General features: G+C 39.3%; 1 protein-coding gene across 1 annotated transcript; it reads left to right on the forward strand.

Annotated features, from left to right (window-relative positions):
- The first annotated feature begins 215 nt into the window (after positions 1 to 215).
- On the forward strand, positions 216 to 26627 carry LOC105032216 (uncharacterized). Its single transcript, XM_010906595.4, has 14 exons — positions 216 to 743; positions 4762 to 4923; positions 5837 to 5902; positions 6085 to 6228; positions 6368 to 6481; positions 6634 to 6735; positions 6854 to 7039; positions 15095 to 15184; positions 15263 to 15397; positions 21535 to 21657; positions 23868 to 23953; positions 24370 to 24982; positions 25059 to 25136; positions 25261 to 26627. The coding sequence occupies exons 1-14, from the start codon at positions 420 to 422 to the stop codon at positions 26305 to 26307; spliced, it is 3270 nt and encodes a 1089-aa protein (XP_010904897.1). The 5' UTR covers positions 216 to 419; the 3' UTR covers positions 26308 to 26627.
- Positions 26628 to 26849: the final 222 nt, after the last annotated feature.

Genomic DNA, 26849 nt, shown 5'->3' on the forward strand with positions numbered 1-26849 from the left:
CGAATCCGGGCTCCTGCTAGTCAAAAGTCCCACCGACCGCAAGGAGGATCCTCGCCACAACGTCCTCGTGAGTCGTGACACTAAAGGGCCCTTTCGACCTGGGCCCTTCGCTCATCCTCCCGCGACCCCCACAGAGAACCCGGGTGCGGCACTTCACTTCTATTTCAAATTCCGTCCCCGCTCGCTCGCTCGCTCGCTCGCACCCAATTCCCAAAGAAACCTGCCTTTCCCTTTCGGCCTTTTCCACCTCTCTCTCTCTCTCTCTCTGCCGCGTTCTTCTTTGTTTCTTTCCCCTCCCCCTTCCCGGAGCCCAGAACGAAGCAAAAAGCTAGAGCAAAGAAAAAAGAGGGAAAGGAAACGCTCTAAAAGAAAGCAAGAACCAAAGAAAGAGAGAGAGGAAAGGGGGGAAAGAGAAGACGATGCAAATGCTTCGGTTCCGAGGGGGCTCTGCCGCCTCCTCGTCGTCGGCGTCGCGTAAGGACCGGGGCGCGTCTCCCAGATCCGATCCCCGGAACCCTAGCCCTAGCCCTAGCCCTAGCTTGGGTACTTCTTCTTCTGTGCCTTCTGTCACCCCGGGATCCGTTGGGCCGGCGAGGCCGCTGCGGCTGGTGTACTGCGACGAGAAGGGCACGTTTCGGATGGACCCGGAGGCGGTCGCCACCCTCCAGCTCGTCAAAGGTCCCATCGGCGTCGTCTCCGTCTGCGGCCGGGCTCGCCAGGGCAAGAGCTTCATCCTTAACCAGGTATCGTCCCCCTTTCTCCACCTTTCTTTCTATATGTGGTATTTTCTTGAATTCTATTGCTAGGGTTGTTCTTGTTCTTCGTCGTTCTAAATTTTAGTTAGTGTAGTTATTGGGATGGCTTTATATTAATCAGACGGGAGATAAAGTGCCTTTTCTTAGGAAAAAAGACGATATGAGCCATTTTCTTGTGGAATTAGGGTTTTCTCACTTCACTATACTTCTAATCACTAGGTTGCATCTCTTTTCTTTTTTCTTTTTTTTTTTTTGTGCGTACATAATCTTCCCTTCCTCAAGGACGAAATTCACTTCTAAATTAATATTTCACGAAATGACTACGAAAGCTTAGCAGGCCTTCTAATGGTCCACCTTGGTGGTGGAAGATAGAATCTGATTATTTTGAAATTGACTAAGCCAACTCAACGCAATTCACTTTTACAAATGTTCATTATCACGTAGTAGCAATGATGGGAGCTGGTGACTGTTTTCTTGGGCCAACCCCTTAGAAGATCACTAGCAACTTTAAGGAGATCATGGATATGCTGAGTTTAAAATATTCTTTCTCAAAGAACGAGGCTTAAAGGAGTTCTCTGAAATCCTTTCTTAACCATTGGATTCTTCTGTTTGCAGTATGCAAGTTCCAAGATGCTAAAACTTGGGAATGCATTGGCATAGGAAGATATGCAAGTATAGCAAAAGAAGTTGGCACGTATAATTATGCTACCTTTTGTAAGACTACGCTATATTTGTGGAATAATTGTTAGCCATACGACTCAAAACCAGACTGTTATAACTAGGGGATACGGCATTGCGACTGAACCACCACTTGCCAAGCTCCTTATGGTGGTGCTGTGAGAGTGAATTCCCAGTCTTTCAGACCAACTTCCAATAGTCGCGAGTCACCACTTTCTCCCTCTTCGTTCTCCTTTCTTTCATGGGGCATTATGCGTGATTTGGTTGGTGGTCAGTATCTCTGCTGGGTACCGGAGTGCGATCCCATAACCAAGGGGCTTAGTGATGATCCAATCACATTTTTCGTCACTGTAATTGTTCAGTTCCAACACTACGATCGTTTGCGGGCACCGGTTGCATGCGTTAGCTACACAGAGTTATGTAGCAGAAGAATCGCCATGTGAAGCTTACGAGCTTGTGATGGGCCGAGCCTAAGGCGTCCCTTCCTACCTGTGTGCGTTGGCCAGCGCATATTTTTCGGGTCTCTTTCCGAACTTGGTACTAGCTTTCTTCTCTGTCTTACCTTGTTCTTGAGTTTCCAAGGCTCTTTCCCATCGAAGTCCTTGTTGGGCAGGTGCTATTCGGGCAGATTCAACTTCGAGCTAGGCTTTGTCGAACCACTGAATCACACATCTTTTTTTGGTGGGAGGGTACTACGAGTAGTGGGTGCCTCGTAGGACCTCGACGACCTACTCGCGTCTTGTATGGATATGCAGGAAGGGATGCTCCTAGGTGTGGTTTGGGGGGGTGGGGGGTGGGGGGGAAGAGTGTGCTCAATTAAAGGAGTTCTTTGAAATCCTTTCTTAACCATTGGATTCTTCTGTTTATAGTATGCAAGTTCCAAGATGCTAAAACTTGGGAATGCATTGGCATAGGAAGATATGCAAGTATAGCAAAAGAAGTTGGCACATATAATTATGCTACCTTTTGTAAAACTACACTATATTTGTGGAATAATTGTTAGCCATATGACTCAAAACCAGACTGTTATAACTTTAGATATGTATAACTCATATTATCTCCATTTGAATTATGTAATGGTCCTTGTTGGCATCCACGATTTCTCTTAGAGGATCTTGCTATACGATGCTTTCGATATCATAATTTCTTTGATTTCCAAAATTCAGTGTGATTTTAAAGTAAGAAGAAACTCATGGATTATTATTCTATAGAAAATTTATCCTATGTAGCCAGATGATTTTGCATTGTTACCATGCATGATTCGTATATCAGACTTCAAATTCTTATAAGATAAATTTAAGGTGCAATTGGAAGAGCTTTGGACTGTGCTTCATAGAAAAAGGACTATTCATAATAGTTGGACATGGATTTAAAAGCAGAAAACATTTTATATAATCCTAATTACACATATTAGCCTACATAAGTTACAAATCAACACAAGTTGCCGTGCAGTGATATGGGCCACTGTGGTCAATACAATAGTATGTACCGTTATAGCTACTTATGAACTACTGGTCAAATCTGTGGTTTGTATTGTCAATCCTTCAATGAGATAAAACTTGTTTGGTGCTAAAAGGTATCAAAAGGAAAAAGAAGAAATCTGTATACTGGATGGTGGAATCTTTACCATAGAGTTATGGGAAAAGGTTACAATCAAGTTATGGTGGGAGGCCATGAGTAAAACTTGTTGGTTTTCATGATGGTCTTTTACATTCCCTTGAACGTATGATGTAAATGTGGCAAATCGAGGTAAAAACAATAATTTTAATGGAGTTTTGGATGGTGACTTCTATGTATGCTGGGCAAAGAGATTTGTTGAGCAAATGGTGTCGATGCTCATCAAGTCTATCTATGACATGCTGCGAGCTTCTTGGAGTTGGATGAGGAGGTTTAACCAAGTGCCCGGTGATTTTTGCTTCAAGCAAAATCTTGAGGAAGCTTCTGTCTACACTCTAGAGGAGGGTAGGAGGTAATGTTTCTATAATCCTGGTTTTGTAATTTGATTGAAACTCTGCCTTTGTGGAATAAGACAGCTACAGGAATAGTTTATCTATAATTTGTTGATCCGGTTATCTATAAAGCATTTGAGAGACATTATACGCGCTGAATATTAAATTATCAAAGGATTTGTAGTGAGAGGGTGATCAGGCTCACCCTTAGAATCTTGGAGCAGAAACAAGATTCGTGGAGAGTGATGAGCTTTATTTTGTTCAGAGTTAGAGGTGCCATAACAAGTAGAAACATGAGAGGCAGTGAGAACTGCTTTTCCCTTCTTCCTTTCCTTGGCCAATATACAATATGGATATGGTATGAATGCAGCAAGACATCCTAACTGAAGGAGCTATTAGCTGTATGTTCCTGTAGTGTCGAGAAAAATCATATCACTGATTTGATTTTGATTATTAGGACAATTAGTTTATGACTTGCGATTTTGTTTGAGCTAGATGTTGCTCCATTAGTGGACAAGTGTACGGTTGTAACAATAATGGTGCTTTATGTCAGTGCAAGGAATGAATGTGCTACAAAATAATGAAGCATGTCCAAAGGAAACGTTGTATCATTTATTATTGCATTGACAAGAAGAACACTTAAACGTCATTCTAGTTGTATGGAAGAAACAATCTTTGCATTTTACATCTTAGATCACCCTCAGCCCTATAAGTTCACACTTAGAAGATGTTGATGACAATTCTGGTCGATGCAGAATCTTCATAATCATACTTGTTGTCAGACTAGGTTATTGTTGACACTAGCAAGTAAAAGAAGGCTACTGTTTAAATTAGATGACTTCGCTGGTGAAAGACTATTTCTTAATGTAGATTCGAACTCCTAACTTTGAGAAGCTTTATGACATAAAAATCCTTGCTTATCTCCATCTCCAAAATGAATGGAATAAATACTTAAAAGTATAGTCAGTATTGCATAGTATGCTTATGCATCCCTTCATGACGTCATACTTCCACACCCATAATCACACCCATATCTGCCCTTGATTCAAGTAACTAAGAGAATGCCGTTTAACTTTGACACCGCAGCTATGGATATCTGCTTGGCTGTCTCTTCTGTATTCAGTATTATCAGAAGGTTTATTTACAGCTATTTCTGCTTTCCATGCCTAGCTCAATTATTATGTGCTCTACTATTGCCATGTGATTTTTTCTAGATACATATTGGATTGATTTTTCAAATTTCTCTATTTAGATTTCTCCCCATTCTTTTATCTACTTGTCAAATATAAATTCAATTTTATGGTGATATATTTCAAGTTAATTTGTTTTGCTTGGGATTCTTGTCTTTAACCAACATTTACATCTGTTATGTGTTATAGATTTTAGGTAGGAGCAGTGGATTTCAAGTGGCTTCCACTCATCGACCATGCACTAAGGGGCTTTGGATGTGGAGTGCCCCGATAAAGCGAACTGCTCTTGATGGAACTGAATACAATCTTTTGCTGCTGGATAGTGAAGGAATTGATGCCTATGATCAAACGGTTAGAAATGATTTATTTTAGTATTATCTAATAGTGATAATTAAATTTACTCTTGGATTTTGTATATATAATTGGATGTTATTTCCACCCATGGAATCCATTAATATCTTTTTCACTCCAACTGTGCTGCTTCCAGTGCCTGACATATCAATTCCTTTCCTTTAGATTCACCTTACCCTTGGCCAATTCCTGTTTCCTTTAGATTCTCCATACATTTGGTGTGTAGATTTAATTTGTATATTGGGTGCATGCCAGCCTTTGGATCAGGTATCGGAAGTACTAACTGTTGGATGTCTATGCTGTGATTGCAATTTGATGTTTTAAAGCTGCTGCTTTAGTTGTCGGTTGACGTGATGACTCATGAACCTGTGCCGAGATGGCATCTTTTCTCTTGACTTTCTTGCTTTTATCAGCACATCGGCTCACATGTGCTCTCATATACATAAGTATAAGTTTCTTTATGTATATGTAGTAAGAAATTACTAAGAAAGGACTAATTTTACATATTTATTAGAGTCTAATTGAAAATAATCAATATTTCTGTGAAAGACATTGATATATAAATAATCCATCAATATAACGTGTCATTCTAATAAGGCAGCAACCTATATTGACCTGTGAACGACATTGATATACAGATAATCCATCAAGATAAGTTATCATTCTAATAAGGCATCAACCTGTACTGACCTTTCTGATACCCAGGAATACAGGCTGGTGCATGATATGCATATTAATTTGGTGGTAACTTTTGCAGCACAGTATGTATGATGCTGCATCTCAGAGTAGTGGATAGATCTTATCATCAATTAATTCTTTGTTTTATAACATGGATGTTTAATGTTCATAATGCTGTTGAAGGCTTTGTTTTTTTTTCTTTGTAGTAATTTAACTTTTCCACCCTCTTTGACAGGGAACTTACAGCATCCAGATATTTTCCTTGGCTGTTCTGTTATCAAGCATGTTTATCTATAATCAGGTAAAAATAACTTATATAAAAACAGAACCAAGTGGAACCTAATTAGCTTTTCTGAATCTGGAGGTCTTCTCATTCTTTTTCGATTCTTTTCTACTTCATCGTGAAGTGACTAGGTTAGTTTTCTAACCAGGTATTTAGTAATTACTTGCTTATCTGCCTTTTGATTCTCTTGGTTTCTTCAGATGGGTGGCATAGATGAAGCGGCACTTGATCGTCTTTCTCTTGTTACTGAAATGACTAAACATATTCGTGTTAGGGCGACTGGAGGAAGATCCACAACATCAGAGCTTGGGCAATTTTCACCGGTCTTTGTTTGGCTGTTGAGGGTAATTGTGTTTATGTTCATCATATTAAGCTGACAGTTTCCGTGCTTGTTATTGAGAATTGTTTTTTTCCCCCTAAATTGCTAGTAGGATCGTTTTTTTGTCCAATGAGTGATGCATATTATTATTTTCTGACTTATAGGACTTCTATTTAGATTTAGTTGAGGATGACCGTAAAATCTCTCCACGTGATTACCTAGAGTTAGCCTTGAGGTCCATGCAAGGTGGAGGGAAAGATTTATCTGCGAGGAATGAGGTATCATGCATATGTCATTTTGCTTCACTTAAATGCCTTGGACATGCTGAAAATGACAGCCTGCTATTGGCGTAATTCTCTCTGTTCTTCTATTCACTGTTTTTCTTTTTTTGGAGTTGGTATGCTGATTCTTAATAAATACTATTTAATAGATTCGAGAGTCCATTCGTTCTCTTTTCCCTGATAGGGAATGTTTCACACTTGTGCGTCCATTGAATGATGAAAATGATCTCCAACGTCTTGATCAAATCCCTGTGAGTCTTAGACATTGCTTCATTTAAATTTTTTTTTATATATTATTATTTATTTTATTCAATTGTAGATTGCCTGTTTCCAACCTCTATCATATTGTGCTCTTTGCTCATCGTGCAGTTAAACAGATTAAGGCCAGAATTTAGATCAGGTTTGGATGCATTGACAAAGTTTGTTTTTGAGCGAACTAGACCTAAGCAAGTAGGGTCTACTGTTATGACTGGTCCCATTCTTGCTGGTATCACACAGTCATTCTTGGATGCCGTCAACAATGGAGCTGTGCCTACAATATCATCCTCATGGCAGGTTTGTGTTACTGTGAAGGTTATATGTCAATGTAAATTTAGTTTTGCTGATTCTTCTCTTTTTGTGGTTTTTGTCATAATGTGATTTTATGTATCTATCAAACATGGTTGAGAGGAATGGTGTGTTGCTACCTTTTTTCCCTTTTTCTTTTCTTTTCTTTTTCCTTGCACCCCCCATGGCAGCGTGGAGAAGGGGGGGGGGGTGGTTGATGAGTTGATTCATTGCCTGTTTGGTTCTAAACAAGAGTGCATCTGTTTGCTAGCACGTGTATCATTGCATATCTTGTTGGTCGAATCTTGATGCTGGTGTGTAAGAAATTTCTAAGTGTTAAAATGCATATGGTTGTCCTTGAATCAGCTAGGAGTTAACAATAGGATCAAAAAATTCCTTGAGCTTGATGCATTGATATGACCTCAAATGATTTTCTTGGAATTATGGCTTTCATTCTTAGAAAATATTCATATTGAAAGATCTACATTGACTTAGTTGGTGACAGCTCCCTAAGCACTCCACGTAAGTCTTTGATGGCTTGAAAATGTGGCTGGGCCACATAATAGACACCTGGATGGGCATAAACTTATGTTTCTAAATAAGGGGGCCAGATGGATGCAAGTCAAGTGGGGTTGGTTGGTCATGGAAGGTTGATTATTTTTGGATCTGGCTAAATGGGCTTGGTCATTTGTGGGATTGGTGCAAGTTGCAAAGTCCTTTGGCTTGCTTCAAGGGCTAAGGGTCAAACCCAATCAAGATCAAGCACCAAAGAGGAGGGCATGGCCTGGTTGATGGTGGGTGGTCTTCAACGACATTGATAGGGTTGTGTGAGATAGCAAAATATGGCTATGATCCTGCTCCTAGCCTCAATTTCTTACTCTACCTATTTACCTCCTTTCCTCTTTCTCCTCCCTCTTCTCTAGCCCCTCTTCTTCTAACTTCAATGACATTGATAGGGTGGTGTGAGATAGCAAAAGATGGCTATGATCCTACTCCTGGCCTCAGTTTCTTATTCTACCCATTTATCTCTTGTCCTCTTTCTCCTCCCTCCTCTTCTTCAACCCCTCTTCTTCTACCTCTATTTTCGTATCTCTTGCTTAATGTTTAGTTTTTCCTTATTTCTTGCAGATTATTTGCGTAGCACTAGAAATTATGCAATTTAAAGTTTGCTATTTCGGTACTGAGCTCTGTACCGGTAGCCAAGGTTTTACGTTCCGATGGGATGTGGGGGCATCCCATCCATCCCGTTCTTGTGAGAAAACGGGGCCGGAACAAGATCGGGATTCTGAAATCCATCCATGTAGAGAAAGAAGAAGAAAGAGGAAAATAAGAACATGAGACGGAAAAAAGAAAAAGTGAAAGGAAGGAAGAAGAAAAATGATAGAAAGAAAGGAAGGGAGAAGAAAAAGAAAGGAAGAAAAGAAGGAAGAAAGGAAAGAGAAGGAAGAAGAAAAAGGAAAAAAGAAAGAAAGGGATGGCGAAAAGAACGGAAAAAAACAAAAGAAAGGAAGGTAGAAGGAAAGAAAGAAAAGAAGGAAAGAAAAAAAAGAAAGGAGAAAAGAAGGGGAGAGAGATGGATGATATTTATTAGGATGCATGATCGGGACAGCTGTTGGGACAAGATGAGATAGTCGAGTATCCCGTTCCATGGAGATATCGAAACATCTCCATCCCACGGGATTTAAAACAGTACCAGTGGCAACCTGTTACCATGTCGGTGCGGGTCCTATTCGGCGTACTGAGTGTCGATATGCCCCCATACCATGTACCAGTATCCAACTAGTACGGTACGGTATACTTTATACCACCCAATTTAGTGTGGTGCAGAAACCTTGATGCAATCTTTTAGCTGCTCACAAACTGTGGCCAAGAACCTTGATTGGGACATGCTATGGTATCAGCTGTTGGAATCTTCTTTTTTAACTCATAAAAAAGAAATGGGGAAGTAAGACATTATTAGGTGTATTGTAAGTTAACAATTTGTCCCCACATGTCAATTTTTTGAATTCATGATGAATAAACTTTCCATGATCTTACCATAAACTACCAATGCTTCCACAATTTCCATATTAAGGATCCGATATGATCCATTAATTTTTGATAAAAGAGGGGCCTAGAGTACAAAAGGCAAGAATAAAAACCTAATTGGTTGAGGTGTTCAAGATGAGATGAGTAAGTGTGATGAAGAGACAAATTGGGACACCATTCCAAAAATTTGCTCATTTTCATTTGTTACTAATGATTAATATAAGCATTTAAGGTACTAATTTTCTCTGTGGTTAGAACTAGGAAGCTTGGATACTTCAATCCACATGCTGTGTCCATATAGGATATGTATCAGGTACCGGTACTCGTAGAATACTTCTCAATGCATGTCTGATACTTGCACAAAATATCCTATTTTCAAAATCAAAACACTTTGGATACTTTATATGATTTTAAACTTTAATATTAAAATATGAAGTATGGATTGGAGTCTATGGATTTGAATGATGACTAAATGACGAGTTTGTTAAATTTGATGTTGCCTTACAATATATGGGCTTTGTTATTTTGATGGCCTACTATGCTTTATGCATACATACATATATTTCTTTGTATACACATAGGATACATATGTATAAACATAAATATATATGCATTGATGTATTGTAGCTGTTTAGTGTCTGATTTTTCAAGGTTTGCCTTATTGATGTATCTATATCTTGTTGTATCCTTGTTCGTGCTTCATATTGTTAGGAAGAAAACATAACCAAAATAAAATAAAAGATTCTGTGCAAGCTGTTATATGATTTCTAATGAATTATCTAGTTCTGGCTAACCATGGAGTGCAACATTATTCCCCTCTTCCTCAGTTGTCCCCTAAAGTGGCTTCTGTCCTCAACTTTTATACTTGTAGTTTACTTGTTGATTCCTTCTAACTCAAGCAAAATCGTATTATGTACTTAGATTTTGTACCATCATTGGAGTTCTTTTTGCTGCTATTTACCTTAACACACCTTGTTTCCTTTGGCTAGTATGCTATGCACAAACTAATTGTTGTAACCCAACATGCCGACGCTTATGGCATGTGAGTATTCATCCATGATGTGTTGACTTTTTCTTAGTGACTGACTCATTGTTCATTCTTAAAAAGCAAGTAGGAACAAACCAATTTGCTGCAGTTCTTCCTTGACAAATTTGAAGATGTAACTTGTATTGGCACACAGATTAATTTACATGCTTTAAGCTTGCCCTTTTTTCTGAGTTTAACAAAAAGATAATTGAAAATTTGTCAATTGTTTTGGATTTAGCTTTTTAATGTAACACAATAATCATGATTTGGTATCTGGATTATGCTTCTATTAGGTTTGTGGCTTGCGAAGTTACTAATAAATAGGTGTAGCAGATGTTCGGATTGGGTTGGATATGGGTTGGGTCAAATATGGTCCAGGCTAGATTTTTGTCAACCCAAGACCGACACATTTATTGAGCATATCGAAGATCCAAAAGTAAACCCAACCTCTTTATTAAATAGGTAACTGGGCCCGACCCACTAACCCATTAAGGTTAAGTGAGTTAAATGGGTTTTAAATGGATTAAATGGGATTAAATAGTTTGAATAGGTTAATGAGTCGGAGCATAACTGTGTTGATCGGACCCAACTATAAAAAGGGTCAAAATGGGTTTAACAAGAAGTCAGGACTCTAAATTTGAATGATTGATTTAGTTAATGGTTCAAGTCGAGTTGTCCTGTTTATGTCCTGGACCTGGTTGTGCCAGACCTGAACCAGCCTAACTTAGGCTGGTTGCAGGTTGGGTTGGCAAGTTGAGTTACAAATTGTCACCCCAACTCCTAAAGCATAGAATGGCATATTGCTTGGTTGACCATTTCCTAGTCTATTTACTTCTGATTTTTCATCTAGTACTTCATTTGTTCTTCCTCCCCACCAAGCTACATCCTTATTGAGGTCCACAAGCTGTTTTCTCCCTCCTCCTCCATCCAATTTCCTTCTATTGTTGTAGTTATGATCTGTTCCTCTTTCCATGATACCTCATTAGATCTGATTTGGTTTTCTACCTTTTTGTTAGTTTATGCTCCTATTATTTAGCAGCTCTTATTCAACTAAGTTACATGTAGGTTCAAGCTGAGACTTGACTTTTCACACCAATCTGCATGCATGTTATTTCATTACTCTAGGTGATTGTCATTGTCTCATGCTGTTGTTTAGTCAGTCGACTAGTTTCATTGTTTTGCTGAAGTCTAGTTAGCTGTGATTGTGCTGTTTAATTTTAGATAATGGCTTAAATGTCTCTGCATAACCATTGGCGTTTAGCCTGACTTCTAGGTTTTTTGCTGTAAAATCTGGTTCATACATGTTGGTTATTATCCACCAAAGGTGCTATAGGCTTGCGACTTAGAAACCGTATGCCATTGCCCATTACTATGGGGATGATTTCTCTCTTATAAATGTGTTTCATCCACCTGTACGAGAATAAACTCAACGAAATGATTGAGGAAGATATGAGAAGATAAAGAAGACCTTAATTCAGCAAGCTTTGAGATGAAGCATGGAAAGAAGTAAACTTGGGAGTTGAGATGTGAAGTGCTTGTACCTTGTTTAAGTTTTTGAAGTTAAATAGAATCTGAGGTTAATTTTGGAGTTAAAGATCGTTGGAGACATTTGGTGGACATTGTTTGATGAGTTTTTGTATTTCTTCCAATTGCGAGGGGAAACAAGGTATCTAAAGTAGTAATTGGTAATATACCCAAATGGATGATACTTTACTGGAGTTAGGGTGTTCTCTTAGTTAATGGTGCTGTGTTTTCCTAGCTGGTGACTTAAGATCATATCATAGTGTGATGACCTTTCTAAAATGAAGGGAAGGGTTTTCTTTCTTTCTTTCCTCCTTTCTTTCTTTTTTCAATAGCAGTTGTTTTAATATATAATGTAGCGCTTCCAATTTTGTACTTGCCATAGGATGTAGCCCTCTAAGGACATTCTGCTTAACATCATATCATTTCTCTGTCCTTCCATTGCATATATGGTTGCACAATATATCTTGCACAACATAGACTCACTTGTGTGCTATCGCTTCATGATATATGATCAAGAAGTTTGTTTTTAATTCTTTCATGCTAGTGTATTTGAAGATGCCAACATGAATGCATCTGTGTGCACGCCCATGCATGTGTACATACATATACACATTCATACATACATATTGCATATGTGTGTGTATTTAAGTATATGCATGTATCTATGTATCTATATATCTATTCTATACATTAAAGCATGTCCTTGCCCTTTTTTCGTGTGCCACGTGGCATGGTCGCTGACGTGTCCAGCTGGAGCTGACTGTGCGCACAGGTGTCAGCTGAACTGTTGCAATATGATGAGGTGGTTTTTACTGTTGAACTGTCGTAGCATCCCCATACATTTGAAAAAAATTGAAAACGGGGAAGGAGAGGAGGGATGGTGGATATGGGAAATGATTTGATATGAAAAAAAGGGAGCAAAAAAGAGAGACGGAGAGGGGGTAAGAAAGATGGACGATTGCTGATCTGATGGTTTATTAAGTCTTTAGAGTAGGTTTGGAAGGCAATTTAAAGAAGGAATGGTGTGATGTGAGAGGTACAGTGACGTGTCACTATATTGTTCAGTGCTGGAAGAGGAAAAAAAATGGTGCCGTGGAGGCTGCGTATTGTGGCTGTGGACGGCGGGGTGGAATGGTGGATTAGACGGACCATTTATTTGTAAATGACAGGGGGCATGGAGGGATTTCCTTTAAGAAGGCATATGTGGGAGTTCATGGGCACAAGACGTTCAGTTGCTCGATTTTTAGTTAGGATTTGGCACAAGAAGAAAGGATTGTTGGAGTGAGGGAGTTCGTGGTCAGAGCAGGATAGGTATTTTCTTTTGTTCCCCATCAGTTTTATGTAGTTTTTAGCATCATATGAGAAATCTAATTTGATTTCTCATCAGCTATCTAGGAGGATTGCTATTTTAGTAATAACAGCCTTCCACTCTTTATTTTATAATATCATTTGGGGGAGGGGTGGTCAGAGAACCGGTTGCTGCTGTGGTGTGGCAGCAGCATAGCAGCAGTCAGTTCGGAGCACGGTTGCAGTCGTGATGCAGCAGCCTTCCAGTGACCATGAAACAAAAGGGTCGGGACACAGTTGCTGCCTTGATGCAGCAGCCTTTCTATGTCTGTCCATTACGTGTAAAAGGAAAAAAAATTGAAATGAAAGGGTCGGGACACAGTTGCTGCTGTGGTGAAGCAGCCTTCCCGTGTCAGAGCCAAACAAAAAAAAAAGAAAGAACCAGATTGTGGAAAACAATTTGAATGGAACAGAGAAAGAATAATGGTAAAGTACTTTGATGGATAAAGAGGATATGGTTGAACGAGTGGAGTGCAGGAAAAAAAATTAAAAAAAAAGATACGTAAATGGGTTTAGGATACGGGTCCAGTAAAGGATCCAGATTCGTAAACGGGTTCGGGTCGTGTTCGCGGGTGTGGGTTCAGTTTCTGCACATGGGTTTAGGGTCAAAGTTATGGGCTTGAGTTGGGTTGGGTTAGGGGTTGGATTATGGGTTAGGCCTTTGGATCACAGCCCATGGTATTTTGCTTGGGCCTGGACATGGTTATCCTAAGCCTGGGTTTAGGTTTTGGACCTGGGCTCAGGCCCGTGGATTGCAGGTCATGGGTATTGGACTTGGGCCTGGGCTTAGGTCTTTGGATCTGGGTTTAAGGTTTTTGGTCTGGGCTCAGATCTGTGGGTCGTAGGTCATGGGTATTGGACTTGGGCCTGGGCTTAAGTCTTTCGATCTGGGTTTAGGTTTTTGGGCCTGCATTCTAGGGTTTTGGATCACAGCCCATAGTCTTGGGCTTAGCCTTGGACATGGTTAACCTGAGGGTGGGTTTAGGCTTTTGGGCCTGGGTTTAGGCCTGTGGGTATTGGACTTGGTTTTGGGCTTATTTTGGGTGTGGGCTTGATTTAACCCTAGCGAACTGGAAACGATAACCCAAACCTAAACATAAATCGTAAATGCAAACCCAAACCTAAATCGTAAATGCAAACCCTAACCCTAACTCAAACCCTAAACCTAAACCCTATCGAATCGGAAACCCTAACCCTAACTCTCGTTGGAGTGTTGACAGTAGAAGATCCGGTTGAGGGAAAGAAGAGGGGAAGAAGAGGGAAATAGAAGAGGAAAAACCTAAATCCAAACCGTAAATGCAAACCCTAACCTAACCCAAACCTTTAATCCTAACCCAAACCCTATCGAACCGAATATCCTAAACCTAGATCCCGTCGGAGTATCGACGGTAGAAGATCCGGCTGAGGTGAAGAAGAGGGAAATAGAAGAGGAAAAAGATCTGATGCATCCGAATAGAAACCAAAACCCATACTTGAACCCAAATCCTAAAGTGCAACCCTAAGCATGGATGGCAGAAGATTCGGGTAAGAGGCAAGGGAGGAGAGCAAAAAGCCATGATGGAGCAGAACAAAAACCCTAATCCTAACCCAAATCCAAGTCCTAATCCAGAGCCAAATCCTAAACCCTAACCCTAGTGTACATAATGGTGTCAATAGTTATCATTCAAAAGGTTTTCATAGGATCCTCTATCCAAGGACTTGTTAAGCACCCTTAATTTTGCAATAACTTCGGTTTATTCTTAACCAAAAATTTTGACATGCTTTTTGATGTTAATCTATTTGTGAAGTTGCCATTGTATCGGCAGAGAAGGCTATATTAATGTTTTGCATATGAAAACTCTACTAGCCACCCCTTTTCTTTATGTCTTGTTTTTGAGGAAATTCTAGTTTTGAGTGCAGAAAAAAGTGTGCAAGAGTGACCTGATAAGCAATCTGAGATGATAACAACTTATATGACAATACTTGTGCCCATAGTTTCATTTTCTTCTGTATTGTCCTTCATTTGTGTAGTTAGAACTGCCGTTTTCAACAAGGGAGATTTAATATCCAAAATGCGAAGCTAATACGTAATCAAATGATATGAGCATACATGCACCATTTCTCTGAAGTGTATCTGTTTGTGCTATCTTGCTGTGCAGAGTGTGGAAGAAGCGGAATGTCGTAGGTCATATGATTCTGCTGTTGAGGTTTACATGTCATCTTTTGATCGCACAAAACCGGCCGAGGAGGTAAAGTTAGAACATCATATCAGACAGGTACTAAACTTGCTGGTGGACATTACTCTTTAATAACTTTATATGTTTTAGGCTATTTTAAGAGAAGCGCATGAAGATGCTGTTCAAAAATCACTTGCAGCATTTAATGCTAGTGCTGTGGGGTCTGGCTCAGCACGTATGAACTATGAAAGGCTTCTTCACAACTTCTTTAGAAAGGCATATGAGGTGAGTGTTCTTCGGCTATGCTGTTAACCATCTCATCTGTTCACTTCTTCATGCCCTGCAAGCAACCTATGATGGAACTTTATCTATACTTAAATTTTTGTAGCATGCTCTTGTTGATGTCTGTGCTGTACCTATTTAAAAGGAAGTGTCTTTTTTTAGTCTGTTTTCATTTTGTTGGCATGTCTACTCAGCGACTTTTGTAACTTGTGTTCTAAGATCCAAGGAATGATGGGTTTGATGCTTTTCGCCTAACCTGTATTGTGATACTGAAATTGCCTGAATTTCTGGTTTTGGTAAAACACATGTAGGTATCTTTTGGTTTAACCAGGAATGGAATAATCAGAACATACAGTTCCCTTGTTTTTACGTTTGATGCTTGTGATGATATAACCTGCAACATTTATGGTAGTGAAATTCATAGATTTTTGGCTGCAATTGGTGTCTGCTTTATGCTTGTTCGATGTTGCAGCCATAATCTTCACTTGAAGCAAAATTCAAATGTTATATAAAATTCTAGTTTTTTTTCCTGAACTGTGGAATACTTTGTTCATCAAAGCTCATTCATCTGCATATGTAATACCTTCTTCACATTCTTCTGCAATGTCATGACTGCTGTCTTTATCTGTCTTCCATTGCTCTGTGTGATATGGACAGATATTTTGTCTTTGATGTAGGAGAAAAGCTCAACCCAATTCTAGACAGTTGAAACACTTAAATTGTTGCCTATACGAAATCTTACATGTTTAGATCCTCAAAGAGCCACCATTTATAAACTGCTTTCACATAAACTAGGTTGTCTTGGGGTTCTTGGTTATCTTGGGCTTGTGTTATTCCAAGTGTTTTTGATAGCTCACTTCCTTTTCCCCTATTATTTGGCTCAAGATTATACAATAGATTTATTACTTTATAAAGAAAAAGGCTCTGTGCCAGTCTATCGAATTAACCTTCTTTGATGCCCAACTTGGTGACGTAGCCTGTGATACAATTGGTGAAAGATTTCCAGTATTTTGGTTCGTCTCATTAACAGGACCTTGTCACCGTATTTATCTGTGCCTTGAGTCTTGACCATGGCATTTAGAAGTGGCTGCTAATGCAATCATTGATGCTTCTGTATGACTTCTTGAAGCTGATGTATTCCACACATATAAACACGAACAGTCATCATGGCACACAACAACAACACAACTTGCAGCCATCCAGTCATGTACACAGGAAACAATTATGGTTGTGAAGGCACACAATTTCTGTGCCTTGGTACCTTAGCAAGGTGTATGGAAGGCATGCTTTTTGAGCACCCCGGTGAAGTTGTCCTGCCCTTTGGAAGGCAAGACACCAAGGTTGCACCTTAGGCACACCTTATGGCATGCGTTTGACAGCAACTTAGCTTCCTTGATTAATTCATTCTGCAATGGTAATAATATAATTTTCTCTTACACCTGTCTGAAACGTGGTTTAACAAATGAATAGGAGATGAAGAAAAAACAGAATTTTTTTGGGAACCACATGTTCTGGTCAGGCAATACAAGTTGATTCTACTTAGTTTTGCAGCTTGTGAAGGCATCCAATAATATAGTTTTTTTTAATTTTATTTTTTTGATCCCCAAGGTAATTCCCATGGCATCAGTGACAGTCTATGAAGCACCTACCTTTGTTTTTAATTCTTTTGGACTAACCATAGTCCACCTAGGACTTAGGCTGCCAGACCTGGTATTGTTTCTGAAATACGGCTATCTAGGTATTTGCAGAAATCCCTGGAATTAGTAGGTCTTGCAGGAACCTTAGAAAACTTTGAACCCCAGCTACAAGATTATCTAATTTGCTGAAAACTTTGCCAATGAGTCTTAAAAAATTTTCACCAAAAGTTTTTTTGGTGAGTTTTCTTGACTTCTTAAAATGGCATGCTTTTATGAACTTTTTGGGACATTTCTGTATAACTATACTTTTGGATCTTATTATCATTCTCAAAGTTTATAATTTCATTTACCCATTTATAATAATTTACAGTTATTTTTTCTTCATTTTTTAAACTTTAGCTTTTTCTGAATTACAAATATTGGCTGCTTGGTGAATTAACCCCAAGTTCCAACTTCGGATGGTGTACATAATAAATTGAAATGTTGTATGCATGTCTGTTTTTGATGAAGGGGATAGTCTCCGTATGGCTGTGATGTAATCTGATATGTGTATTTACGGGGCTTTTAACTCTTCATAGCTCATATGGAATGTTGAATAATTTCTATAGCTTTGTCTCATGTTGGCTTATTTGTTCAATAGTGTTTAAATTAGATATAGCTCTATTAGGATATGAACGACCTCCTTAGTCTCTTAATGCAAAATATAAAATCTATCTAGGGTTTTAATAAACTGAAGATCATCAGGGTAAGTCCTTGTGAATATGTTTGGTATACTTCCATTTTTTAATTAAATGACTTCATTAGACTAGTTAGTATGACTTTAATCCTTTTAGTGGTGCAACTCCACCAAGCCATCTTTAATATAACCTGCATGACACTTGAGTATATATCAGTAGGAGATGTACGCATCCTATCATCTGTCTATTTCTTTGTTCCATTATTACTAGCAGCAACTTCTATTCTTGCTGTTTTTATCTGTTGCTTTCTGATATTTCTTTGCATACTTTACAGAGGCACATACAGTATATATTAAATATATGTGTATCTATGTGTTTTTATATGAGTGGGAATTTGGGATGACCTAGGAGCTCAAAAATTTTAATGGACCTAATTGCCTCCTTTTGCTCCCTACATTGACACTTGTGCATGTTATATCATCTCTTGCTATTTGCCCATTTCTGCAAGTCACAGTTGGTGTTCTTCACCTTCCAAGATATTGCCCATGCCTACCCTGCTGTGATCAGCATTTAGCTGCCTCCACCCACCACCATTTGTGACACCCATAAGCATTTCTTTTTAGAATGAACCTTGACCACCATTGATAAGTGCAATTTTTGGGGGTCAATTAAGGAGTGTTGTGAAGGCCACAGGCAACGAGGCTTCAGCTACAGTTCAGCCCTTCTGCTCCATCTTGATATTTTTTCTGAAGCTGGTCATACTATTGAAGATGCACTTCATTTGTTTTCTGCTCCAGAAACTGTTGAAGGATACAAAACTTCAGCTGGCAAGGCTGTGGTGGTCAGTGCTAGCAAGTCTATAAAAATACAGATGCTTTCCAAGATATTAATACTTTATTTGATGAGGTTTAGCTATGGAAGCACAAAATTGCACAAGCCTGCCCGGTTCCCCCTTGAGCTGGTACTTGGCCGTGAGTTACTTGTCTCTCCATCATTAGAGAGCCGGAAGTATGAGTTGGTGGCCACCATCACACCATGGTAGAGAACCCTCTAAAGGTCAAAGAAATAATTTGTTAATGAGATCCCATCTCTTTAAATAGATAAAAAATAAGTACGTAAGGAAAGAAGTATATAACTTGAAAAGCAAGTACATACCATGTTTAGAGATATACTAGGTTTAGAGACATACTATATATGCCCTTCCTATATAAGAACTTATTAAATAAGCATAATTCTAACACTTTTCCTTAAGCTGGAGCATATATGTCAAATATGCCTAGCTTGTTACACAGAGTTGAAAACACCAAAAGACAGAGACAGTCAAAATATCAGCTAACTGCTTGGATGATGGAATGAATGGTGTTATGATGATCTTGTTCATCACAACATCTGTTTGAGGGTATCTAAGATTTGTTTAGCTGTCTTCTGGAACATGATATAACACAATAGTCACTAGTCAGCCAGTCGTCATAGATAGGATCTTTGAAATTTGGAAGATCTTCAGTTATGTGTCACGCTTTTCGTTGGACATTACTAAATAGTTTGAACTATGGAATGCCGTACCGGACCGAACCGTCCGATACGGGGCGGGCTGAACCGTCCCGACGGGGAACCGAGACGGTTTCGGCATGCAAAACGGCACATGCCGGGGAAGAAAAAGAGAGAAATAGAGAGGGAGGGAGGGAGGAAGAAAAAGAGGGAGGAAAATCTGCTGGAGGGGCCGTCGGAGGGCAGCTGTGGCCGTCGGGCAGTAGAAAGGGCTCCCGCAGCTCCGCACAGGGAACATGGGCGATTTGTCCCTATTTCTCGGAGCTTTTTTATAAAAAAGCTTTTTCAAAGTGAAGTCGGTATGGAGTTTGCCGGCTTCACTTAAGTAAAGCCGGCACAAACCTCATGCCGACTTCATTTTGAAAAGATTTTTTAAAAAAAAAGTCCCGAGAAACAGGGGCGGATCGCCCCTGCTCCCCATGCGGAGCCGCGGGAGCCCTTTCCGCCGTCCGACGGCCACGGCTGCCCTCTGACGATCCCTCCAGCAGATTCTCCTCCCTCTTGTTCTTCCTCCCTCCCTCTCTCTCTATTTCTCTCTTTCTCTCTTTTTCTTTCCTGGTTTGTTCGTGTTTTCCTTCATTGGTTCGCCTCGGTTCGGAACGGAATGGAGGCGTGCTGTACCGTACCGCCGGCCAACCGATCCGGCCATCGGTACAGGTTTTGCCGATCTTGGTTTGAACGATTGGGCCCACAAAAGGTAGTTAGTGCCGTTGAGCTTTACTGTAGCCACCATTAGATTTCTTGTTGCTGCATCAAAATCGGGAATTAGAGGTGTCGAAAGTTGTTTGTTGTTGTAATTTAAGGATGCCATAGCAGCCAGAGAGGAGGATAGAAACAATTAGATAGCCAGACAGTAAAAGAGGGAAGGAAGGATACCTTTATATGGCAGCCAGAGAAATCACCGGCAGTGTACTGCTTCCGTGATTGATAAACAGCTAGAAAGACAGCCAAAGAACTTTTGCAGGGCATAGAAAAAGAACTAGTGTTGATCTGTCCAAAAATAATTGCTCCTCGGGATGCATAGAAGGCTCCTCAGCCAATCTTGTAGAATCACAAGCAGATTTCAACAAACAACATGCAGAAGCCTTAATCAGACCTTCAAGATGGCAAAGGATGGATTGTCGTAGCATGAATAGATTGATTTTAGGACTATAGTAGTACGGATTCAGTAAGGACAAGAATCCAAAGTTCTAGACGGCAGTTAGGGTTTTAGCAAGAACCAGAGAACCCTAACCAGAGGAAACCATCGCCAGAGGTCTCTAACGATGGAAGAAAGGGCAGCGGCTAGGCTAGGATTGTGGAGAGAGTGCAGCAATCTGCTCTGATACCATGTTGAAAGGAAAAGATTAAAGGAATAATTTATTAATGAAATTTCATCTTTTTAAATAGATGAGAAACAAATACATAAAGAAAAAAGTACATACTTGGAAAGTAAGTACATATCATATTTAGAGATATACTAGGTTTAGAGACATACTAAATATGTCCTTTTTATATAAGGACTTATTAAATAAGCATAATTCTAGCAGAGGTCATGGCCTCCTAAGATTTGTCCAGAATGTGGAAAAGAAAAGCATCTTCATTTAATTTCTGATCGGCCGTTGATGATATTGCTGCCCTCTTTATCTTGTCTTTAGGATAACTATAAATTCTACTTATGTTATGGAAACATAACAAAACACTAATCTAGTCCTAAAATCATGAGAATACTAATTCACTTGTGCTGATTCCATTCTCTAATTCAAGAAGTGTATTAGATCAGCTTTGATGGAGTGAGATCAACCTCTAAAGCTTAAATCATGACATAACAAATCTAGGGATGTTGGTCATTAGATATACTATTAATATAAGAATCACTTTCTTGCCTTCAACTCTGGTGACAACCATGTGGAAGCTCAAAGTTATGGAGATCAATTTCCAGCATGAAGACTCTAAGAAGACCGAAGAGATTAACTGATGCTCTGGTTGTGGTGGAGGGCACTGACTTTTGATACTATATTTTTCTTATATTAATTGATTGTAACAAGTTTTGAATTTATCAAAGACATAGCTGACTGCCTGATGATTCTAAAAAGAATCCGGGAGTGTTACTACAACTTTTCCTAAGGTTAAATAGGTCACCAATCGGTCATCAAGGTTTGCAACCCCTTTCTTGTCCTTAGAGCATTATTGATGTCATCAGTTTGTGACTGCAAGGTCATGCATCTAAATATGTATAAGTGATCAAGTCTTGCTCATAGGGGTTTGCTTCTCATTGTTGATCGGATGCTGATTGCAGGATTACAAAAGGACTGCTTTTCTGGAGGCTGATTTGCAATGTTCGAACACCATACATAGCATGGAAAAGAAGCTACGAGCAGCTTGTCATGGTCCTAGTGTGAAACTTGACAGTGTGATTCAGGTAATAACATTCTTATTGTGGTTACATACATCTGGTTGTATATATGTGTGCTTTTACGTACATGTTGTGCACAAATATTTATAACAAAGCCACAGATTAGAATAGGAATTCTTGTTATCGTAGAATAATACAAGGCATTACATTATTAATTATTAAATAATAATATGCAAAGTCTTTAGTCTTAGGTAGTTACCGACACAGGTTGGGTTGGTATGGTATCTCCGTGCACCAACATATGGCAAGCTGTTGGATTCAAGATAACAGCTATAGCATGTATAGGTATGGTGGTGTACTGAGCCTCCTTACCACACCCGAACTGTATGCGATTGGTATGCTACATCCCGAACCTGTCGGTACATGTTGGTCCTGCAAACACTAAGCGTGAACATCAAGCCTTACCCCAGCTCTTTTGGCTCTGTTTTATGCATCCTTGTTAACCAATCATTCTTGTTAAAACCCTTAAATATTTTCATGCTGAACTTCTGTAAATCTCTTTTTTAAGGCTTCAAGCCATGGTATCCCTTCCCTCTGCTACGTCTCAAATGCTTTCTAGATCTCTCTTCGTTGGTGTCTTATTCTTTGTTCCATATATTTATACCAGCCGTCAGTTTACAGATCCTCTTCGTTGAGGCAACCGTATAATTGCTCTAAATTGTTCTTGGTTGCCTAATTTTTTCTTTTTTTTTTTTTTTAAAAATATCGCTGGCCTAAATGACATAAGTTATTCTCTAAAATCATAATTGTTTTCATGAGCTTTGCTGTACCAGTCCTACCTATAGTTTAGGTTTTTGATTTGGTGGGTGGGGGTGGGGGGGAGAGACCAAGTTGTACTAAATTACCTAGATCCAAATTTTTGGAGATGCACCATCCAAGAATTGAACCTAGAACCTCTAGTTGCTAGGCAGAGGGGTTAGACTTCTGGTCTAGCCCCATTTCACCTGCCTATAGTTTAGTTGTTTGAAAATTACAATGATTTTGAAATGTTTATTAAATGCATATATTTTTTGTTTATAAAACTTCCGGCAAGTGATAGATGGAAACAGCCTGTCTGATGACCTTCAAACATCAGAGAAAAACCAAATTCTCCAGCTTTCGGACAGCTGACAACTGTCCCATTTTTCAACCCAGAAATGTGTTCTGGAGATCTGCTGTTTTGCTTGTGGTAAAAGATACTAGGTTTGCTAAGTAGTTATTTTGTTTTTCTAAGCAAGATATGCAGTTGGTGATAATGTTCCACTTGAAACAAAGAAATGCAGTATTTATGACCACTCATGTTCACAAAACTTGATTTGAATGGTTTGTTTTAATCGGCTGTGTTTCATTCTAATTAGTAAAAATGCATATTTGCAAAATGTGTGGTGTTTGACCTGGTAGTCGCATGCACTCACCATTTTGTCATCAAATCAAGAGTAGATAATATGTCACAGTGTCTGTAATAGGGAAAAAAATTATCATATGCCAATAGCTGCAGGAATTTTGTTTCAAGGCTGATTGGCTAATGTATAACCAGATATTTATTATTAATGTCTATTAGGTATTTTACCTTGGTTAGTGGTGACCTGTAAATTTTGTGCTGGTCCCTGATGTGTCTGCATTTACTGGCAACTCCATCCAACCTCTTTTGATGTGTTACATGGTACCATCTATGCCAATGTTTAGAAATATGAAGACATTTGCATGAAAATCATGAAAACTATGGCATTAAACTATGTTTGGTGATGGGTGTTCAGTCTTGAGAGTGTGATTTCCCTTTCTAGAATTCAGTAGGGCAAAACTTCCAATAAATCTCAATATTTTCAGTTCATATATCTTTCTTCCTAGTATGTCCCTTCCCTTTCATTTAATTATTTGAGCCATAGCTACTCTGTTGAATCATGTGATTAAAACTTCATCTGTTTTGAGTTATTACTTGCAGTGTATGAACAATTTCTTTGACTCAGTATGCTTTTGTAACATTAATTTGATGATTAGCATCCTGTAACTAACACCATGATGCATGTAGACACCTGCATCTGACTTGTTTACTCACTATACAATCCAATTTAGAGTTATGTACACATCACTCTTGGTTTTTATTTCTAGTAGTTTCTAATTGCTCCAAGCTCCATATGGTTAAAATTGCTGATTGTATTGCTGGGTGCTTGCATCATTGAATTGTCCAAAGAATTCTGTTGTGTTTGAAGATTATGATGGTAACATAATCTCTGCAGGTTTTGGAGAGTCTGCTTTCTGAGTACGAGTCATTTTCTCATGGTCCCGGCAAATGGAAAATATTGTCTTCCTTTTTACGGCAGTGGTATGTCTCTGCCTTCTGTGTTTTTGCAATAATGTTAACTGAACTGAGTTAATGTTGATTGGGAAAGATGACTTGGGAACAGCCAGTTTTTATACGTTGGCCCAGATACAATATTGTGGGCAGAAGATTTTTTGTTGGGTTGTGCCAATTTGTTTGTTGTCCGTATTTTTGCCCTTTCTGGTGGTGGGGTTAATGCTGCCTTGATATGTGCGACTCTAACATGGCACAGTTCTATTGGCATATCCAACTTTAAATCTGATGCAGATCTGATGGTTTCAAAATTTCAATTTAATATGCTTTCATCGCCAGATGTTTTCTAAACTTTGGATTTCCTAAATTTTACTGATAATCTTGTACACTCTCAATAATTTTATTATTCTTTTCACTTTCTTTTTAATCATAATTTTGTTTTTCAGTTTGGGGGGGCCCATATTGGACCTCTTTAAAAAGCAATTAGATCAAATTGAATCAGAAAGGAGTGCCCTTGCATTGAAATGCTGCTCTAATGATGACAAACTGGGACTGCTCAAGAAGCAGCTTGAGGCAAATGAAAAGCACAGAGCTGAATATTTGAAGCGCTATGAGGAAGCTATCAGTGACAAGCAAAAATTTTCAGAGGAGTACAACAGTCGTATTGCAAATTTGCAGAGCAAATGTAGCACACTGGAGGAGCGTTGCATGAGTCTTGCAAAAGATCTTGATCTTACAAGACAGGAATCCTCTGATTGGAAAAATAAGTATGACCAAAGCAGTATAGAGTTGAAGGCTGAGGATGATAAATTTAAAGCTAAACTTGCGGCTCTGGAGTCCAGGTTAAGTGCTGCTGAAGGGAGATTGGCTGCTGCTCGTGAACAGGCAGAATCTGCTCAGGAAGAGGCATCAGAGTGGAAGCGAAAGTATGCTGTTGCTGCTGGAGAAGCCAAAACAGCTTTGGAGAGAGCAGCATTAGTGCAGGAGCGCACTAATAAAAAAGCACAAGAAAGGGAAGATGTGCTAAGGGCGGAATTCTCTGCCCAGTTAGTGGAAAAGGTCAGTCATCCTTTCTTTTGCCTTTCATCTTTCCTACAAATTAAGTTCAATCCTCATATGTTGCTGTCGATGATAGGAAGAGGAAATCAAGACCTTGAATGCAAAGTTTGATTCTACTGAAAACCGTACAAGTACCTTGGTTTCACAGTTGGAGGTAAAATTTAGGTCTTCAGAGAACTTTTGCTTTTTCATTTTTCTTTGAAATGAAACCTGCATCTCTTTTGTTACATGCAACTAGATGATGATGATGACTGCAATTTCATCCAATTTATCTATAGGCTGCTCAGAAAAAGTTGGAGACTCACGAGTTGGAAACTTTGGCCTTCAAGGATGAAATAAAGAAGTTAAATTCAAACCTGGATTCTATGAAAGCTAAAGCTCAGTCGTATGAGAGGGAAGCCAAAATACTGGAACAAGAAAAGAACCATCTTCAAGAAAAGTACATTGCTGAATGCAAGAAATTTGATGATGCAGAAGAGAGGCTCAAGGTTGCTGAAAGGGATGCAAAGAGAGCTACTGAGTTGGCTGATACTGCTCGGGCAGAAGTAGTGACTGCTCAGAAGGAGAAGTGTGAATTGCAGCGGTTGGCAATGGAAAGGTTAGCAATAATTGAAAGAGTTGAAAGACAGGTTGATAGCTTGGAGCAAGAGAGAGTGAAGCTGATGGATGAAGTAGAGCGATTGCATCAGTCTGAAATGGATGCCACGTCCAAGGTTACAGTACTTGAGAGAAGGGTTGAAGAGAGAGAGAAAGAAATTGAGGATCTATTGAGTCGGAGCAATGAACAGAGGTCCAACACAGTCCAAGTCCTTGAGAGTCTTCTGGCAACAGAACGTGCAGCTCGAGCTGAGGCCAACAGCAGAGCAGAGGCCTTGTCCTTGCAGCTACAAGCTACTCAAGGCAGACTAGATGCACTCCACCAGGAGCTGACGTCTGTTCGTCTAAATGAGACCGCACTTGATAGTAAGCTTAGGACTGCATCTCGTGGGAAACGTTTGAGAGTAGATAATTACCTGGGCACAGAATCTGTCCAAGATATGGAAGTTGATGAAGGGCTTGTTAGGGGTAGAAAGAGATCCAAGAGTACTACAAGCCCCCTAAAGATTACTCAGACAGAAGATGGCGGTTCTGTTTATAAAGGAGAAGAATGCACAGAGAGTCAGGAACATCAGGAAACTGGATCTGAAGACTATGCGAAGTTTACCATTCTAAAACTGAAACAGAAACTCACTAGGCATGGGTTTGGTGGACAACTGCTGCAGTTGAGGAATCCTAACAAAAAGGAGATTGTTGCTCTGTATGAGAAGCATGTCCTCCAAAAGTAGCTATTTTATCATATAACCATTGACTTAGCATCAGATACAATGTGGTTTGTTCAGAGGGTGTTTAATCATTGCAAAAATTGCCTCATATAGAGATGTTCTGTAATTATAGAGCTTTTTATCATTTTAAATTAAAGAGCCATTGTTCATGTTTTAGATGCCATCATGCCCTCATCAAATTTGTATTTACTTTGGTCCTGTTGATTGATGGCTTATTTGTTTGTTTAAGCATTTATATAGAAGTATGCTTGTGTATTTTCCTGGTTGGTTTGTCTACGTTGGAAAGGGTACAATCTATTGGTTTTAGTACACAGTTTTCCATCCATGACCATGTTTAATTTCAGTTCATTTTGATATATGAAATACTGACATCATCTATGTAGAAAGATAGTGTAGTATCAGAGGAGGTAAGAGTCTACTCAATAAAATGAGATTATTGTGCCTCATGGCAGCTTTCCTGCTTCTGTTAGTGAAAGTCTAGTGCAGATACATCCGAGGCACTGAAATTCCTTTGCTGTCGAATTACCATGTGACAATCTCACTCC

This window comes from Elaeis guineensis, chromosome 7 (assembly GCF_000442705.2).
Source record: "Elaeis guineensis isolate ETL-2024a chromosome 7, EG11, whole genome shotgun sequence".
In the NCBI taxonomy this organism is placed as follows: Eukaryota; Viridiplantae; Streptophyta; class Magnoliopsida; order Arecales; family Arecaceae; genus Elaeis; species Elaeis guineensis.